This window comes from Pyxicephalus adspersus, chromosome 6 (genome assembly GCF_032062135.1).
Source record: "Pyxicephalus adspersus chromosome 6, UCB_Pads_2.0, whole genome shotgun sequence".
NCBI classification, from domain to species: Eukaryota; Metazoa; Chordata; class Amphibia; order Anura; family Pyxicephalidae; genus Pyxicephalus; species Pyxicephalus adspersus.
This window is the reverse complement of record NC_092863.1, coordinates 27,911,293-27,932,672: the sequence shown is the minus strand read 5'-3', so window position 1 is coordinate 27,932,672 and position 21,380 is coordinate 27,911,293. Positions and strand designations below refer to the sequence as shown.

The following is a 21,380-nucleotide window of genomic DNA, read 5'->3' as shown; positions in this document are numbered from 1 at the left end:
TTAAAAGTATAGGAAGCATGTTTCTGATCAAGTGCATTTAGTTCACTTTCAATATATAAACTGGTTGTTTCATACAAATTACATTTTCATACACATTATAGGTAGGTCTAGAATAATATTTGCCAATACTACTTTCCAAGGTAAACTTTCTTTTCTTTTCTTCCCCTTTTAATTTGGCTGGCCTTGGAAACACACTAATAGGATTAGACTAATAGGATTAAAAACAGCTAGGGCTAATAGTCAATCATGGGAATGGGACACTTGGGACCAACATGCCAGTGTGGGCATGTATCAAAACCAATTACAAAAAGGAAGATAAAAATAAAATCTCCCCCTTTACAGAATTGTTACCTTTCCCTAAAAGTTCAACACACACTGATAGTATGGCTGCTCTGAGCCCAACCTAGTAAAGAAAGAAGACTAGGTTCTCTAATCTTTCAAATTTTTGCCTCTACTGACTGGGGCAATACACTGCATTGTAGATTTCTTTCATTTTTCCATTGGGGAAACTGCAATTTCTGCCAAAACCCTGCAGCTCACACCTTTTTTGAATTTTTTGTATCTGCACAAACTCCTGATAATAGCAAACCCAAACCTCATGTGTAATTTTAACCGTACAATGCAGTCCAAGCTTGAGAAAAGGAAAACTGAAAAAGCTTTTCAACGTATTTTCTATCAGTATGCCCCAAACTGAAAAAAATGCATGCAGTTTTCTGACTTTGCTACCAGTTTAATTCTAAATGTACTCCGTTAGGAATATGCTGACTAAGCAGAAATACAGCATTCTTAATAAAAAGGCTATAAAGCAAATGAAAGCAAGTTTGTAGAAAATCTTGATGCATAACACATATAACAAATCACACAGTGAAACAGTGTAAATATTAATATCACTATCTATATCTGTCAATGTGTGGCTTATGGTCCTAAAAGAACTGTTATGTATTCCCTTCAGGGTAGCTTACCTCCCATCTTTCTCCACAAAGATTGAAAATATATTTATTTTTATCAGGTTCCTCTTTAACATGAATTTTTTTCTTTGCAATAGAAGAATGTATTTCATGTATATCCATGTCTTTAAGCTCAGGGTCTACAAACCCATTCTTTAAGTACAGGGACTGAGGGATTCCATTGCTCCTGCATTCCAGAATAAAGTTCCATTCCTGTTTTATCCTGCAAAGACAGAAGATTTACTGTACAACACATTTAGCCTTTTCTTCTGCCTACATGCTATACATCAAAATATTACATGAAAAATACTTTTTTTAGTCTATGTGAAACATTTTCTGTTACAGTGGTATTCAATACTAATGTTGGTGTTCGAATTTGTGTTGTTCTTATATTCGACCTGAATATGGCTGTTCGAATTTGGATAGACCCGACCCGCAAAAAAAACGGGATTCGCAAATTTGTGTGTAAAAAAAAAAAGGGCTTTAATGTTAAAGTAATTTATTGAATGTGTGTGATTTGTGTAACTAACTTTAATTTTTTTTACAGGTTATCCATGTAAGTGAGGACAAGTCTCCCCTCATCACCTCTAGTGATCTGTGATTGGGTGAGGAAAGGTAAACCCTGATGACAGCTCAAGGGTCATCAGGATTTTCCTTTCCCCAGCCAATCATAGAGCACTAGAGGTGAATAAATGGGGAGAATTGTCCCCATTTAGCCTGTAGTGCCTGGGGATCTCACACTGACAGGACATATCCAACAGCAGTTAATTAGTCTCTAGTGCTAGGAATCTTCTCAATGAATGCGGCCGTGGCTGCATTCATTAAGAACAGTGTGCAACCCCCGGCACTAGAGGTTAATTAACCACTAGTGCCCCGGAAATCGCAAACAGGAGGATTCCCAGGGAATCCTGTGAATCCCCTTTGAATCCTTCTGTTATAATTTCCTCGATCCTTATTCCTGGAAAGAGTCTCTCTATCCAGGAACACAGGACTCCTACAGAACACATACAACTAGTAAAGGGCTGCAAGAGCAATCAGGGGAGCGGAGCTGTCAGCTCTGCTCCCCTGATTGCACTTGCAGTTCTACACAGTCTCGAAAAAAAATTTCCCCACTTGACTTTAATGGTTTAATCTATAAAAGATCTGGTTTAGAATTAAAAATATTTGCCAACTAATAGGAAATTTAAAAAAAAAAATGTTTCAGATTAGCTGGATCATCCTGGTTCACCTATGATACTCTATCTCAGTATTTCTCAACAGAGGTTGGTAGGGGTTCCATAAGAAATGTGTTTCTCTCAGGTTTGTTCAAGTGACACTAATGATCTTTTTGACTAAAAGGGTGACAGCCTTCCCACTGGCCAGCAAAGTAGGAGGCATTCTTCCCACTCACCATCACACTGATGTACTGTTAGCTGTAAATATAATAATTATAGCAAAGGTTCCACGAGGACCTAAAAGTTATTTCAATTGGTTCCTCCATGTTTAAAAGGTTGAAAAACACTAGTCTATCTTCTCCAGTCATGGGGAGCTTTTATAAATCCGGCCCACTGAATCAAATCCAGGATCTTTGTTGATTGATTTTGTTAAGAAAATGCTGATTTTATTAATAAAAGCATAAATAAACTTAAAAAATAAAAATTTGCAGACAAAATAAAAAAAATAGTTACCTGTCTGTCCACTATTTTTTAAGTACACCCGCCTAGCCTCGCTTCAAATCCTACCTTTTAGAGATCAAAATTTTTCCCCTGACAATACATTCATGCTATTCTGCTTTTCTTCTAGGAAGATAGAACAATTTTTATCTAGGAACTTTCCAAGGTCAGAACCTCTTTTCTGCATTGTATCTGTCAGGTACTACAAGGTACTACTATCATGTAGATTCTCGTGCTTGTGTAGTGTTGTCTGAGAAAGATCTGCCCCTTATCATTATGTGCATGTACATTAGATAATCTTGGGGAACTGGGCACACAGATGCGTAGTTACTTCACAGTATTGCTAACTGAAGCATACCTGGAAAGTGACTGGAGTTCATAACATCAGAAAAAAAAGACAGGAAAACTTTGTTTAATAAAACCAAAATAATAAAAAGTAAAAAAAATCAACATACAGCAGACAAAATACAGTGATGCTTTTCAGGCTACTGTGCTTAGATACTACAGCAGGTCTCATCTCATAATTTGAGAGCTCCTATTTCAGGTTCCTTGATTAAATCACATACAGTTGATGAATCACAAGAAACACATGCCATATTATCACTGTTAATAATATTATCACTGTTGGTAGACCAAGCAGGAGGTGATCTAAGACAAATAAAGAATTTTTTTAACCTAAATACACAAAGCAAAGATTTATTTTTACTGCTCAGCTGGAGCTCTGCAAGTTCTTTCAGTGGGCCTGATTTATTAAAGCTCTCCAAGGCTGAAGAGGATACACTTTCATCAGTGAAGCTGGGTGATCCAGCTGGAATGGATCTGCTCCAGGATTAAAAACATTTGCTAGCAAATAGGAAATGACTTTGAAGAAACCTATTCCAGGTTTGCTGGATCACCCAGCTTCACTGATTAAAGTGTATCCTCCCCAGCCTGGGGGAGCTTTATTAAATCAGGCCCAATATCTTTGCTGAGCCCCATCTGATATGAACGTATAGGTGAAATATATGCATAGTGATAGATTTTCAAGGTCATTTCCTTATACATTGATGAAGATAGTACCTTCCAAGCTCTATCAAATTATGTTATTACATTGTTCGGGGTAACATCCGGGAAATGTTTGGACCATTGCCACAACCCAGTATTTCTATTTTCGTAGTCTAAAACTGTTCTATGGATATTATAAATTTCAGTTATGGTTTTGTAGCCGGAATAAGTGTTGTCCATAGCTTGTCCAGTGGATTAGACCAATCTGTGGGTAATAAAGTTTTACTCACTGATTTAACATAGGAATGTAGTTGTAAATATGCAAAGGTCTGTAGGCCTAGAGAGGGAAACAACATAGTTATAGCCGATTGCGAGATGACCTTACGAGTCAGAATATTACCTGCGGATTTAACTTAACCAAGATCAACCTTTACCAGAATATTGGCAAGAAAAAAGTATGTAGAAGACGTGGAACAGCTCATGATCCGAAGCATACCACATCATCTGTAAAACATGGCGGACGCAGTGTTATGGCTTGGGCATGCATGGCTGCCAGTGGCACTGGACACTAGTGTTTATTGATGATGTTACACAGGACAGAAGCAGCCAAATTAATTCTGAGGTGTTCAGAGACATAAAGTCTGCTCAAATGCAGCTAAATGCAGTCAAATTGATTGGGAGGCATTTCATAATACAGATAGACAATGAGCCAAAACATACAGCCAAAGCAACCCAGGAGTTTAATAAAGCAAACAGGTGGAATATTTTTAATTGGCCAAGTCAGTGACCTGATCTGAAAGGTAACATTTGCAGTATATAAAAGAATTCTCGGGAATATGAGCATTTTAATTAGGTTTATACGTCCTACATATGAAAAGGTGCAGTTTGTCCCATTTTTGTAATTGCTCTTTAACAGATCTCCAAAGGAGGGGGATATTGGAATGGTAAAATGTAGAAAGATATTTAGGTATCATAACACCCAAATATTTCAGTTTGTGCTTGCACCAAACAAATGTGTATTGGTGGCTCCAGTTGGACCTAGTATATTTAGATACAGTGCCTTTGATTTATTGAAGTTTATTGCATAGCCCGATATGGTTCCATCCTGTTGTAACAGATCAGTGACCGCCGGCAAAGTCTTTTTCGGTTTGCTAATATACAGAAGCAGGTCATCAGTAAAGGCTTTAACCACTTTTTTTCCAATCTGAATTCCTTCAAAACACTTTGAAGATTCTAGAAGGGGCAGTAAGGGGTTCTGTGCAAAATTGAACAAAATGGAGGTTAATGGGCATCCCTGGCTTATCCCTCTGACCAAAGACACCGGGGCCGATAAGTTACCATTTATAAAAAGTTTTGTGACCGGGGAATTATAAATATATTGTATGTTTGAAGTAAAAACTTGACCAAATGCACACTGTGCCAAAATTGCATACAGTAAAGGCCATTCCACTCAATGAAAGTCTTCTCAGCATCTAATCCTAATACCACAGATTTGGGGGCATTTGGCTTCGCTGCTGCTATCATTGCTGCTATTGCAGAACACACACCCAGCAAGGAATGTTTGCCTTTTACAAAGCACAATTGGTGTGGAGTAAGTAGCAATGTTAAGAAACATTGCAATCCATTAGCCATTATTTTGGCTAGTATCCTATAATCACAGTTGAGTAGGGAGATTGGTCTGTAAGATGAAACCAATAGCGGGTCCCTACTCTCCTTAGGGATCAAAATAGTATGGGCCTCAGTAAAAACAGGGAACGGTGTGTTTTGTGTTAAAATAGAGTTATACACTTGCGTGAGAAGAGGGGTAATTTCCATATTGATCAATTTATAAAATTCTGCAGTGTAGCCGTCAGGGCTAGGAGTTTTGTGATTTGCCATTAATTTAATAGGTTTTTGAATTTCCTCAGCAGCTATAGGGCTATTTAATTGCTGTCTTTTCGATCAAAGGATAGTTTAGGTAACATTGCTTTCTGTAGAAGTTCATTCAAAGGATTAGGGCATGGAGGTTGTGCTGTGTAGACCTGTTTGTAAAATTTTTTGAATATTTGGCAGATTTTACCTAGAGCAGACTGTATGACTGATGTTTGGGGGTCTTTAACTTGCAGAATAAATCTTTTCGATTGTGGCGGTTTCGTGAGTTTTGCCAATAAAAAACCCACTTTGTTAGCCCATCTAAAGAACTTTGTGTTTCAAAAAATTAGATGGGGTCTCTACTTTAGCAGCTACATGCACATTAAAACATTTAGTTGTGCTTTGCCAGGCCTGCTTCAGTGGTTCTGTTCTCTGGGACAGGTATTGCTTGCAGGCTTTAATTACTTTATTCTGTAACTTAGTTTATTGGGCCTGGATTTCTTTACGCTTACAAGTTGTGAATTCTTTAATACTCCCCCTGACTATCACTTTTATAGTACATCATAGCAGGACAGGAGTATCCCAGTTTTCCAAATTGTCATCTAAACTGTTTGCTCATTGACATTTGACCATATTAATAAAATCAGGTGATCTGGCCAAATAATTTGGGAATCTCCAAGACCTAGTAGTTTGGAAAGGTCCTGGAAGTGCAAGGATCAGTCAAACAGGGGCATGGTCCGATAGGGTGAATTCTGCAATTGAGGCGTGGGTTAACCGAGAAAAAAGGGACACCATTACAAAATCTATTCTGGAATAGGATACATGTGCCTTGGAGTAGCATGTATACCTCCTTTCAGTGGGATTGAGAAGTCTTTAGGGGTCCACCAGAGAAGTTTGTGCCATTTAATTATGAAATTCCCATGGGGCAAGAACAGTGTTAGCAGCGGTAGATCTATCCATATTAGGATCTGGTGTGGCATTAAAATCTCCTGCCATATTAAGGTTAGGGTAATTTCCCTCCGAAATTTTTTTTAAGTACACTGGCGTAAACTTTTGAGAAGTTACCACGAGGTGCATATATGGAACATAGTGAATAAATTGTTCCCATCAAATCTAATTTTACCAAGACATATCGACTTTCCACATCCAGTTCTACGGAAAGCGTTTTGTATGGTAAATTTTTCCGTAAAATAATTGCCACCCCTCTTTTCTTGGATTTTTAAGTAGTAGCAATTACCCCTCCAATCCAGGTGTCACGCAGAGTGGCTGTGTCACCTGATTTCCAGTGCATTTCCTGGAGGAAAACAACATCGGGAGATTTATGCTTCAGGTGTATTAGCACTTTCCTCTGCTTTTGTGGACTATTAGGTCCTGCCACATTACAGGATACTAAATTTAGTTTGGAGTGCAGAGTGCACATAGGTTGGGATGTGTTTAATTCTGAAGCATTTACAGCCATAGTCCTAAAACAATAGCATATTCATGATCCCAATTTTTCCAAATCAAACCAGAACCCCGCTGAATCAAAACCTAGCAAGCAACCATTTGGGATCCACCAATTGCAACAAAATTCCACCATCAAAAAATTTCCAAAAAAAAGAAAAGATCCTATATTTATACAACCAGGCCGCTGAACAGATCAAAATAAACAATAACAAACATTTTGTGTCTTCCCTTATTTTAAACTTGTCAATAAATGTCCTCTGCCTTTGTATCTTGGTCAGAGGGCAAAACATATATATTAGGAAACTTTCAATTATCAATGTAAACGTATCCAGTGAAAAATTCAGAACCTTCAAAACATTCAAAAACATATTGCATAGGTGCTACGTAGTTGGCTTCAAACCCAGTAAACATAATATTAGCAGCCTGAGTAACTAATACACCAAAAGTTTCACAGTGAGGCTCAGATGAACACACATTATTAACCCCCCCCCCAGCGGTATTCCGGATTGTGACTCTGAGTGGATTTACCGAGCAAAAAGTCGGGGTCACTTTAAACTTTAAAAAAAACACTTATCTTGCTCGGTTGGTGTCCCCTGTCGTCCTGCTGGTCCCCACAGGTCTTGGGGACACGTCCTTCCTCTTTGATCTTCAGCCGGAGTTTCCCAGTGACGTTGGTGCGGGCAGGAGGAGTGGCGGCAAATTCAAATAATTCTGTATTAGATTCAATAGAAATTAGCTGTATTGAGTCTAATACAAAGAAATCTTTATATAATATATAATTATATTATATATATATTCTACATGCTACTGTAGTTATATTACATGTTTCACTATTTTTTTACCAGATTTTTGTGTTTTTTTATTTAAAGTTTATTAAATTTTAGACATATTTCGGTGAATTATGCCCAAGAATTATAGCCTACAATGTAAAATAAATTTCCATGCAAAAAAAGCTTTTTGCATAGAAATACGGAGAGAATTAGAGCGCTATTGTTTATCAAGTCTCCAACTTGATGTTTATTTCTGGCCTATTGTTCTGTCAGTTATGGCCCAATATGAAAGTTGCTTAGGTTTATGTTGCAAATTTTTGATACCCATGCTACCTTTTTCCTACACTAAGACTCATTTGTACCGTAATGATATACTATGTATTTTTTCTATGACTCTGTATAGACTCTGTGTTCTATTGTTGCCATGTAGTTATTTTTATGCTAAATGAAAAAAAAACTTTTATCTATTTGCATGCTCAGCTGAAAACCCTAAATCAAAGAATTCATGAAACCAAAGATCTGCCTTTACTGGCATGCAGCAGTCACAGTTATTAAGGTTGATTTATCAAGCAAATGCGCGGAAGCTCGCCAGGCGCATATATGATCCACGGGGCACAGCGTAATACTGAGATCCGACGGCGAGTGCTGGTGCTCTCGCCTGCCGGATTACAGAATTGATAAATGAGCAGTAGGGGCGAGAATTTGCCAATTAAGGTGAATCATTTTCAGCTGCTTGATTGAGGTGGGTCTGTTAAGCTCTGTCAATGGTGATGTCATTGCGATCAATTAGGGCACTCCTGGTCCATGTTCTGTGTGCACCTATAGTCCATTACAGGTCAATTTGATTCTTTAGTGCTTGATCTTTTTTTTTGTAAGTGCTAAAGTTTTATGTTACATTATACTAATTCAGAAAATTGGTTCATTTATAGTTATAGATTGTCTGCAGTTGTTGTTTTAATACTTTTTTTTGGACTGGTTGCAACACTGCAAACTAATTCATATCAAGCTGTATATATACCAATTAGCTCTCTGTCATCTCATCACACAATAGTATGATTGTTAAAAAACCATTTTAGATCAAGATTGTTGATGAATGTTATAATACATGTATCAAGGTACATTTAGTGATTTCACTTGTGTGTGTATGAAAAAATAGATTTAAATGTGTGTAAATACATATGCATTTTCATTTTTACTATTTTAACTGTGTGTGTGTGTTGGATAGAATGGGGGGGGGGGGGGGGGGGTTAATCAATTAGGTTTGTTTGTATGGTATGCATTGATGTTACTTTTTGTAAGCTTCATTATTGTTTCATCTGTTGCTGCAATTTTTTTGTACCTGTTTTAAAAATGATGGTCTCTATTGGTTAGCATTTTTCAACATGTTTTCTTACAATGTATATGTAATCATTGGTATTAAAGGTTTTTTCATTTTATCCATGAATAGTTATTACAAATATACAAATATATGCATGGTTTCCACTCCAAACTGGTACTTGATTCCCCTCGTTGCCCTTTTCCCATTCTCAAAGTCATATTGTCACATATTGGTATTTGAATGTATTATGTAAGTATTCCTTTTATGAATAAGATGTCATGGTTTTTATTTATTGTATTTTTTTTTATAGTCTGACATTTGATGAATAAGCTGTGGTTTTCCTTTAACATAATTCATTTGGGCTGATTTGTTGCCACTGTTCTACAGAACTCTTCTGTTCATTTGTAGTTTTGTTATAGGTTTGTTCTCATTGTGCTGCCTGATCCTAGCGCTATTGTATACAGTATACAAACACATTTCCACTTGCTGTCCAAACAGGTTGTCAATAGGCTGTAAGCTCAGTTGCATACTCATTCTAACACACCTGATAGTGATGGAAAGTGGTCCAGATTGCCAAGCACAACATCAAACCACATTTATTGATAAGTTCAAAAGCAGGGTAAAGCTGAATAGTATGCATTATTTAGGTGTGTACATGATTCAAATAGTATTAGTATATAAAACTTCCAGGGACAAATTTACTTTGTGCAAAACATATTTTATTGCTTTTTCAGGGTATTTATGCAGGTTGAATGCCATTTTAGACCTTGGCTCACTCTATATTCATTTCATCACATCAGCTTGGTAGTGAAAGCAGATAAAGTTGGCTTCATCCTTTAACCTTCTGAGCGGTAACCCCGACTGTGGCTAGGGGTAAAAAAAAACAGCTGATAGCGGTAACCCTGTGCCACACTCGGGGTAGCTAAAAAAAATATTGAATAAAGCCTTACCTGGTCCCGCCGGCGTCCTCCTGTGTCCTGCCTGTCCGATCCCATTCTCTGGCCACGTTCTCTCCCTCTGATCGTTCCCCTGGTGATTGTGCTGGCATTCCCCAGCAGTTCCCGAAGATGTCAGTGTTTGCAGCCGTCGGGATGGGGCGTAGCAGGATTTTCAAATCATTTTGTATTAGATTCAATACAAAATAACTGTATTGAATCCAATACAAAGTAATTATTATATCTAATAAGTAATCATTTCATATAGTATTTTGGATTTATTTATACACCCTTGTTTTAACAGATTTTTGTGCTTTTTAAATAAAGTTTATTATTAAATTTAGTTTAATATTTTTACATAATTTTGTGTTTCAAACTTAATTATACTTAGGAAGTTTACTAGACCTTTCTTTGGACATATTTTGGTGAACTATGCTCAAGAATTACATAATTACAAAATTATAAATTTTCATGAAAGAAAATGTACCATTTTTAGACATAATTCCAGACAGGAATTAACTGCCCAGGAGGTTAACCAGAAGCAATATCATCTACGAATGTACTGTAGTCTGTGATGTGACATTCCAGAGGCTCGCCAGAGGTTCCCAGCAAAGGGATGTTATCATCCAGTTACAGAGTATATTCAGTTACACAGGTCAACTTGCCATTTTCATCAGATATAATTTTATCTGGGTACTTTGTATTTTGGATAGGGAATTTCAAATCTGTCTTCAGTTTATTTTCGAGCACGTCTAGTTTTTGTGATGCAGCTAAATATATATTGTGTGAAATTTGTTATAGCCCTAACATATTACAACATTTAACGACAGTTTTCTTTTTTAAGGTTAGAGACCGCACTTACTGTGATTAATTTTATTTGTTATCATGCCTAGAAATTTCCTTAATGATCTAGACAGTTTCTGTTACGTGTGTGGTTCTTTCATGATGAAAGCACAACGTCGCCAAATTACCACAGAACTTATTGTACTAATTGTACTAATTGTTCCAACAGACTGCGTGATTGTCTAAATAGGCATAAAGCAGCAATCCCGATGGTGTGAAGTGAACCGTAAGACCATCTAATCGACTGCTATTTTTGCTGCTTCAACAAAAGTTGATTCTCAGGTAAAACTAAGCACAAAATTGTATATCCCACCCTCCATTCAGCAATTAGGCCTGTTCCCCATTCATTGCCAGTTTCGTTACCGCCACATGATGGACTTGCTTCTGTAGAAGGTGATGAGGAATGCGCTAGAGTTGCAGCCAGTTACAACCCCGAATCATCTGATCCTGACTACCTAGCCAATGACAATTCAGAACCAGAGACCTTTACACAAGCAGAGCTAAATGATCTGGTTCGTGATCTAAATCTCTCCAAAGACAAAACAGAACTTCTTGCTTCAATTCTTAAACAGAAGCATTTTCTTGCAAAGGATGTAACTGTAACTCACTACAGAAAACGAAATCATAACTTGAAAACGTTCATCACTAGTGATGGCTCACTGTGCTACTGTCATGATATAAATGCACTCTTTAACAGTATGTCACAAGAGCATGTTCCATCTGAATGGCGTATCTTCATTGATTCCTCTAAAAGAAGCTTGAAAGCAGGCTTACTGCATAATGGTAATTTCAAACCAAGTTTACCGATTGCCCATTCCGTTAACCTAAAGGAGTCCTATGACAACATGAAGTTACTACTTGAAGCAATCCAGTATAAAACACACCAGTGGAATTTCTGTGGGGATCTAAATGTCATTGGCTTGCTGATTGGAATGCAGGGAGGATTCACAAAATATTGCTGTTTCCTATGCCTGTGGGACAGTCGATCTACCCATGGCCTTGTAAAGGCCATGGGTAAATTAAGATCCATGGGTTTTCAGTACCTTGTTGAGAAGTTTCCAAACGTAAGCACTGTAAATGAAGGAAAGGATATTTATAGGGCAACAGATCAAGTCTGTTTTGCAGGATATTTTAAAACAATCTCTTTCAGCAGCTTAGCTAGAAGCTTGGGATGCATTCAAGTGGCTGTGTGAAAATTTCCTGGGCAACCAAAAATCTCCTGCATACAAGGAAGGAGTTCAGAATCTGCTTGGTTCATACCAGAAACTGGGTTGTTGAATGTCATTAAAAATACATTTCCTGCACTCAAATCTAGAATTTTTTCCAGAATATCTTGGTATGGTTAGTGACAAACGAGATTGTTTTTATCAGGACATTCAGTTAATAGAGCACCACTACCAAGGTTTCTGGAATGAAAATATGATGGCTGACTGCTGCTGGATGCTGTACCGTGACAATCCAGTCACAGAGTACACAAGAAAATCATACTCTAAGCATTTCGGAAGAAACAATGATACCTGACTGACACTGTTCAGTTGACCTATAACACAGTGTGCCTTCCTTCACACTGAAGATGTATTAACATTCACTTCAATGGTGCTAATGTTTTAGTACAAAATACATGCACGTACAATGTTAAATATATATGTACTCATAACTCAGGAACTGAACGTGTTAGGGAAAAACAGATCTGAAATCTACTCGAAAAATTGATTTAGAAAAGGTTGCTGCTGTGTTTCTGAATATCAAAACTATTTTTTTGTTAGCCTGTGGTATTAGGATGTGTTACGCAGCATGTTAAATCATGTTTTGTTGGCAACTAGATGGCGCTGTATTGTATTTTTCATGGTTTTCAGGCTGCATAAGCAATGCTTGGCCAAATCTAAATATGTGCATGTATGCACAGTGAAAACAACAAGAGGAAAAGAAGGCTGCACGTTTTCCTATAAAGTCTTAATCCAGCTTTGAGCCAAGTCAATGACATCAGAAATCATAGGAAGAAATAGGAAATCTTTTCAATCTGAAGTATATACATTTTAAGCAATATGCCAAGAAAAACTCTGCCTATTTCTTCCTATAACTTCTCTTTTTTATGTATATATACACACATTTACATGTATACATACATTTATGCATGTATGTACACAGGAAGCATAAAAAAAACAATATACACACAAAAAAAAAAAAAAAAAACTCGAATGATGATTAGTGTTGGTCGAATAGCCCACTATTCGATTCGGCAGCTATTTGCTCTAATGTAGCAAAATTATTTGGGTGGTCGAATTTCAAAATCGAACACCATTAATGTCAATGGGAGGAAAATTCGGGTTTTTTTCAGCACTGTTTAGAGCTTCTACAGCCTCCAAACAGGTGTAAAAAGATACATTATAAAAGGATACATAACACTATTACATACCCCTGTACTTCACATGAAGAATAAAGAGCACCTCTCACATCAATATTAGGCTAAAGCTAGGTACACACTTCCAATAATTATTGTTAGAAAACGAACGATTACTACCGATCAGTAGTAATCATAACGATTATGCACGATTATACTTGAACAATCATATTGTGCACAATTCTGTACATGCTGTAACAATATGATCGTTCATATATAATCCACCAACAGTGTCCACACCCTAGATACAATCGTTTGAACGACGCAGGGAGGGACATGTAAAGGAGAAAGTGTACCGCAGACACATGCACAATCACTGAACGACCGTACACACGATAGATAGTGAAAGATCGTCAGCCAATCAGATCCACCGTGGCGGTTTTTTTTTTTTTTACAGGTTATCCCAATGACAGGATGATTTCCAGGGTTGCAATGAACCTGGAAATCCTGCTGACAGTGAGGGATTACAGGGCACTGGGGGTTAAATGAGGACAAGCCTCTCCATTCACCCCTAGTGCTCTGGCTGAGGTTTTATATTTCTCAGCCATTCAGCACTAGAAATGAATGGGGAGACTTGTGCCCATTCATCCCTAGTGCTCTGGGATTGGCTGAAAAATAGGAAATCCTGATGACAACTCAAGCATCATCAGGATTTCCTTTCCATAGCCAATCAGGGAGCAGAGCAATCAGCAGAACTTTACTATGCTGACAGCTCTGCTCCCTTGATCGCTCCACGATCAGTGGAGCAGAGCTGTCAGCATAGTAAAGCTCCGCTGATTGCTCTGCTCCCTGAGTTGCTGAGGAAAGGGAAATCCTGATGATGCCTTTGCTGTCATCAGGCTTTCCCTTTCCTCAGGGAGCAGAGCAATCAGCGGAGCTTTACTATGCTGACAGCGTAGGAGCGATCAGTGGAGCAGAGCTGTCAGCATAGTAAAGCTCCGCTGATTGCTCTGCTCCCTGAGTTGCTGAGGAAAGGGAAATCCTGATGATGCCTTTGCTGTCATCAGGCTTTCCCTTTCCTCAGGGAGCAGAGCAATCAGCGGAGCTTTACTATGCTGACAGCGTAGGAGCGATCAAGGGAGCAGAGCTGTCAGCATAGTAAAGTTCTGCTGATTGCTCTGCTCCCTGATTGGCTGAGGAAAAGGGAGGTGCTTGAGCTGTCATCAGGGTTTCCTAGGTCATCAGGGTTTCCTATTTCTCAGCCAATCACAGAGCAGTAGAGGTATGAATGGAGATAGTATCTCCATTCAACCTCTATTGCCCTCGTATTGCCTGCGGTTACAGCTAATTGAAGGCACCTGCTTTCAATTAGCTGTGACCGCAGAGTTCCCACGGTCCAGGAATCCCACAATGACATTATGATTCATAATGTCATTGTCGGATAACCTCTAAAAAATAAAAAAGAACAAGTTTAAAATAAAAAACACATGCAAAATAAATAATTTAAGAAAAAAAAAACTTTTTTTTTTTCCTTCCGAATTTTTGCTGTCGAATCCCGTGTTTCTCGGGTCGGGTCTACCCAAATTCGCCATTTTCGGGTCGAATATAGGGACAACCCGAATTCGAATATCAACACTAATGATGATGCACCTTCTCTGCAAAAGTGGCAGGCATTTTTGAACTGCTGGGGAACACAGTTCAAGCGCACATAGCAAGTTTACATTGGCGCACAACAATGCGCATCAAGCACCTAATTTTTTATAAGACAAATATGCTGTTTTTGGTCTTTTAACAATTCATAGAAAGGAAATGCTTAAAAACAATGACAATTTACTTGTTAAATTTGTAGGCCTGTTGGATCACCCAAGGTTAAAGATTCTGGGAGATTGTAAAGGGGAAAACTAAAAAATGATGAATACTTCATTCAAGATAACTACCTTTTCAAAAAGGTAAGATTAAAATATAGAAACCACACAGACACCACTAAATTTACCTGAAAAAAAAATAATAAAAAACTAACAGCAAAAAAAACACACCCAAACACATGTAAACCCACACTTCTATATGAAGCCAAAATATTTAAAAAATGGCCCAAGAAATATTGCATTTAAAAATACTTACAAAAAATATGCACTTTGGACCTAGCAAGGGTGTTAAAATGGATTAGAAAATGTTTATGCAGAACAAACATTTAAAGTGGTAATAAAGACATATTATTGCAATGAAACAAAATAGCTACAAACACAATAACATAGCATTACATTGACTTATCAATTGGAAGATGGACATTAAAACATTCAAAGTTTAAAAAACAAAAACAGCTATTGTGCTAAATGATAAGCAAAGTATGAAATGTAGCAACATAAATTAGGATAACACACCAATCAAGACCCCCCCCCCCNAAGCAAAGTATGAAATGTAGCAACATAGATTAGGATAACAAACCCCCCCCCCCCCTCCTCCTCCAAGAAAAAAAAACAAAGACAAAGGAAAAAGCAAGTCAGACATCACTCTTATATATGCACATCTTTATGCACACAGCTGCCACAAATTTCCCTGTAATTGGGAAGTGCGCATTCCGTGAATTTTGGCTGTTTGTTTATATTTTGAGTTAGTCATTCCATAATCAATTATTACTATGATTAGGATATGACTTTAGATTTGATTGTGTGCACCAGTTACAAGCTATCTAATAAAAATACATTTAGAAATATATAATAAATATAATAATATATATGTCTTTTCATATTTGTATACTGTATTTATATGTATTTATATATTTATCATAGATATCTATATATGTATTTATATCTATATATGTATAAATATAGATATATATCTATAGAAGCAAACAACAATGTCAGTAAATGATCTAGTCCCCTGGCAAAAGTGAGCTCTGGCCTGCCAGAGTACTCAGGGATTTATCACCAGGTAGATCCTCAGGTCAGGTATTGTAAGTGTTTGGGCATTCACCTATAAAAACAGCTGCAATCAGTTAACTCAGTACCCGAAAATATTAGGTCATTTAAAAATATGTTTATTTCCAAGCTAATTTATATGCTTGAAACATTTAAACACACCATACATTTTTATTTAGGGCTAACTAGAAGATGTGTGCCTTTTGGTTTTACCTTTTTTATTAAGTTTTAAGGGAAAAGCATGAACAGATTTAACAATAAACAGGAAATATACAAATGTGTTCCTAATTTTACATGTATGTAGTGTATGTAGAAACACAGACATAGTAATACAGCAACATTGTAGTTTTAAATACCAGTCAAAGTTTCCATAATGTCCATTAAATGAACAACTAAAAACAGCTAATACAAAATAAGTAAACAAGACTCAAGGGGAAGTGAGTTTTGAAATGGCAGCTAAAATTTCCTATCCTCAAAAGCATAATTATCAGGTTCATTGCATAGGCATAAAACCAGGGAAGGAAACATGGAAGGGAGCTAAGGGGAAGGGTAAGCAGGGATAACAGGGGTCTGGTCCAAGAAAACCTATTTTAGCATTGGTTTCCGCAATGTTGAAGGCGCATATTTAGATGTCACTTACCACCTACTCAATACGGAAGACATTGACATATTAGATAAGAAGAAATGTAGCCAGGGTTCCCATATTTTACTAAACTTTTCATATGAATCTGTCAGTGTACTAGATAATTTTTCATTAATAAATTTATTATCGACTCGTAAAAGCACCTCATGGTAAGGTACCAATTGCTGCCTCCAGTATTGGGGTATATTGGTTTGTTTTGCCACCAAAAGTATAAACAAGCATAATTTAAATTGGACAGTAGTTAAGATAGAAAGTATAAAGTGAAGTAATGCCAGCCACAGAACTTAAAAGTTTAAATATCCTTCCCTAAAATCGAATTATAAATAGACATGTCTATCACCACACCTAGCTCAGTGCCTAGTTCTCCGCAGCCTCTAAAACAGAGACCTGTGTGATTAGGGGAAATATGTTTCAACCTAGCGGGGACCATATACCTCACCATTACTTTGAATAAGGACTTCATTGTGTTGATAGTTGGTAAACAGGACATAACTCTTGCCCTCATGGTAAACCATTCTGTATCTGCTTTGTTACCTGCTTTGTTCAAAACTCTCTCCCAGTGCACCTTGTATGCGTGAGTATGGGCATGTGTAATCGTGTTCAGTTCCGAATATATTATAGAAATCAGTTTCAGGGTCCAATGTGTCCTTAAAAAGATATGTTCCAGAGCTGACAGTTTGGAAATACCATTTCTCTTTAAAGAGGAGATCCAATATTTCAGTTGGATATATGAGAATATTTTTGCACTAGGAGCAGGATGACTTTCATTAAGTGATTCCCAACTCAAGATTCCCATTTTCCCTATTAAAGAGTGAACTGTACTGTAACCATTGTATCTACTATATACTTTACAGTATAGAACTATACCTAGTCACCATTGAAAAGCTCCGGGTGATTCCATTCCTGGTTGAAAGAAGAGATTGTGTTGTATTGACAGTAGTGGTAAATGTGGGGATAACAGACCACTGGAATATTAATTACCGTCCCAAACCCTTAAAATCTGCTGGAAATTAAAACTAATTGGAGGACGAGATTTAAGAGGAAGCCTTGGAATTTTCCTGGAATGTACAGATTGACAATAGTAAGAGTCAATATGGGCCCAGAGTAGGGTTGCTGTACCCGTATACAAACTAACAATGGGAGCTATTTGGGCGGCTTGGTAATATTTGAGTAAGTTAGGGACTCCCAAACCCCTTGGTTTTTAGGGGCAAAAAAAGTTTTGCAGGCAACTCTTGTTTTTTTGTTGGCCCATATAAACAGAGATAATTGCTTCTGAAGAGAGAATGCATTAGTTCTGCAGGGATCAGTACAGGGTGATTGCAGAAATAATATAAAAGTTTAGGTAAAATCGTCATTTTTACTGAGTTTACTCTACCTATTGAGGATATTGGGTGTGTAGTCCAAGATTTTAACAGTAGTTTAATTTATTGGAATAACGGTTTATAGTTAGAATGGAACAAGGATTCAGGTGTCTGAGTCACTTTAATTCCTAAATAGTCCAAAGAATTTTGTGCCAGTTGAAATTTAAAGGTAGATTGCAATGCCAATTTAACTGCAGAAGGAAGGCCTGAATCAAGTTCTATGGATTTCTCTTCGTTAATTGCTAATCCCGATATGTGTGCAAATTTGTGCAATGTAGTTAATATATTTGGGATGACACTGGGTGTAGGGAGACACTGGGTTGTGCGAGGGTTAATAATATGTCATCAGCGAACATAGTAAGTTTATGGGAAATGTCTTTTATCTCAATACCATGAATGTCTGGGTTATTCCGTATTAGGTGGGCTAATACATAGAATAGCGGACTTGAGCTACTAGGGCTCAGAACAGGGCCTGAAGTCACAATAAAAATTTCGATTTGAATTCCCATCTTGTCAGTACGTAAAATAGGTATTCCCAGGAGAGGGAGTGAAAAGCTTTGCTGATATCTAGAGCTAAGAGCATACTGTAATTTCCTTTGTTGGACAAAATGAGTCAGACTGATTACTTTACCGGTACCATCTGGGCATGTCGGCCTGGCACAAATCCCACTTGGTCCTTGTGGATAAGAGTCGCTAAAAAAAGATTGATTCTAGTTGCTAAAACTTTTGTGAGAAGTTTAATATCAATATTTAATAGCGAGATGGGTCTGTAACTCAATGGATTAAAAGAATATTTACCCGGTTTTGGGATCATGGCAATATGAGCTAATAGAGAAGAGTAAGGATGATTGGTATGTTTCCTGAGAAAATTGAAGTACTAAAGCCAGATAGGGGGCCAACAGATGGGAATATTTTTTATTGTAGCTAGCCCTGAATCTGTCCGGGCCAGGGGATTTATTAGCCTTAAGTGTTTTTATAGCTGTTAAAATCTCAGTAGGAGTAATGTCCGCTTCCATCTGTCCCACCATAGCGTCAATCAGGGTGGGAAAAATGAGATTAGTGAACAAATCATCAGCCTGTTGTTTTTGAAATTTGTGTTGCTCCGCTTATAGTTCAGTGAGAGTTTGAGTTGGTTACGTTTGAGTTTAACTAGATGGGATTTGGCAGATGTATTATTTAATAATCTCGCTAGCATTGGACCCGGTTTGTTGGCTCTGGCATAGAAATTTATTTTGGACCATCGCAGCTGTTTCTCAGTATCCGTTCAGTATCCATGTTGGAAAATGTTTAGTATCTGTTCAGTATCCATGTTGGAAATGGGATAAGTAACTTCAAAATGCCAAGATCAGGGCCAATAGTTCCCAATAGACCATTATCCAAAAAAGAGAAGTACTCTTGCAAACCAGTAGCCATAATGAACATAAGATAGGCAAGTTCAAAGTGCCAAGATCAGGGCCAACGGATCCCATGGGACCATAATCCAGGTACCAGGCATTGTTTCCTCATCCTTCCAATGAGATCTTTGGATGCTCCAGAAACAAAGATTTTCCAACCTGATCGCTTTTCCTGTAAGAATGCTTCTCCCACAACAGTGAGAGAGTAGTGGAACCCTGTGACTTCTGTGATAGGTGCAGCCGTAGGGATCCCCCATGGGAGCCAAGCTTTAAAAGATCAAACAGATCCTGCGCTTCTTCCACAGTTGAAATTGAGTATTGATGTCCAAGATGAGCGAAAATCAACCTAAAAGGGAAACCCCATTGATATTTGATATCCTGTTGTTGGAGGATCGTGAGGTATGGTTTGAGAGCTCCTTTTTTTCTGGATGGTTTGTGGTGCAAGGTCACTGAGAATTTGGTAGGCATGAGACTGAAAAGAGAGATCTCTTTTATTCCATGTTGCTTGTAGCACAGCTTCTTTTGTTTTATAGAAAGTGGGCTTTACTATGATGTCTCTTGGGGGGGGCCCTCAGGCTTTTTTAGACCCGCAGCCCGATGTATGCAGTCAAACTCTAATCTTTCTATGGGGATTCTGGGAAGCATTTCTTGTAGTAAAGCTGTGATAAACTCTGGTAAATCTATTATAGATTCAGGCAGCCCTCTGATTCTGAAGTTGTGTCTCTTATTTCTATTCTCTAGGTCTTCCAGACCCAGTAAAGTGGCTTGGAGTTCAGGTTAGATATATCCTGTTCATGGGAGTCTAGCACTGTATTTATATCATCCATCTTGTGCTCTAGATCATTGATTCTTGAGCCCAGGTCTCTGATTTCTTTTGTGCGTGTTGCTGACAGTGTCTCAGTTGCCTGTGTTAGTTCTTTTTGGAGCAAATGTTTAAAACACTCCAAGAGCTCTGAATCTGTACAGGCTGCACTGTGCTGGGCACTATAGAGAGCTGGAGTGGATCCATCATTTGATCCCTCATCCAACACTGACCTTATGGAGGGAGAATTAAAAGGATCCGAATCTGGCTCTGCAGCGTCCACCATCTTGCCACGTGGCCGCAGAAAATAAGATGCCTGACTCCGCTGCTGGGACTTGGCTGCGCCTGAATTTTTCCCCATGTGGTGCCCTGGGTGCTCCTTCGGAATGTGTCGGTAATGGTGAGTAAAAATCACTGCTCAAACTGTATGCTGATCCAGCAACACTCCTGGGAATCGCAGGGCACACTCAGATGTCCTCCATCTTGGGCTGTGCTTGCAAGCGCCCCCGATGTGTTCCATTTGAAAGAATGACTTGTTAGGGAAAGACTGGCTTTAATGCAAGCTCGCTATGATCAAGCTGCTGGAGATGTGCCCCTCAAAGCACCAGATCATTTCAGTTTATAAATGTTGGGAGCACAAACCAGTGTATTCTTGGCGCCCTAAAATGCATTGATAAATAGGTTAGGGGGGGTCCGATGTGGGATTGCGAATTCACAGGCGCGAGCGAACTTCCGATTTTCCTTGATAAATCCGCCCCATTGGTTTTAATTTCAAGAAACAAGTGCTGCATCACTACAGCTATCAAGATGTTTTATTTGCTGCGGTTTAGCACTTAAATACATAAATTCTAATTTATTTAACATTGGTATTTAAATAAGTTTCTTCTACTTTTAGCTTACTAAAAACATATACTATAATAAGAAAATCATATAACGTTTAGCAAGAATATAATAGGTTTTCAAAATGCAAACTAGAATCACCATGCAGTGTAGTCTTTTTCAAAGCATTATCCTTTAAGTCTCTTGAAGACAAACCTTAGTTTATGTGATACTATAAAAATGTCACTGTCCATCACATATTAGTGAGTGCAGTCATAAACTATACGAATGATAATTATGTTAAGATGTTAAATAATTGTTTACCTTGTACTCATTGAGAGAATTGCATATAAATA

At 37.8% G+C, this 21,380-nt stretch overlaps 1 protein-coding gene across 4 annotated transcripts in view; it reads right to left on the bottom strand.

Annotated features, from left to right (window-relative positions):
* Nucleotides 1-21,380, bottom strand: part of LRRC2 (leucine rich repeat containing 2) — a 165,527-nt gene that overhangs the window by 94,008 nt on the left and 50,139 nt on the right. For 2 of the 4 annotated variants that reach the window (XM_072415013.1, XM_072415014.1), the window contains exon 3: nt 963-1,170. In XM_072415013.1, coding sequence (XP_072271114.1) covers nt 963-1,170 — 208 coding nt within the window. Of the gene's footprint in view, nt 1-962; nt 1,171-2,957; nt 3,360-3,658; nt 7,592-21,380 lie in introns of those variants that run through there. The other 2 variants (XM_072415015.1, XM_072415016.1) reach the window with 2 other exon arrangements.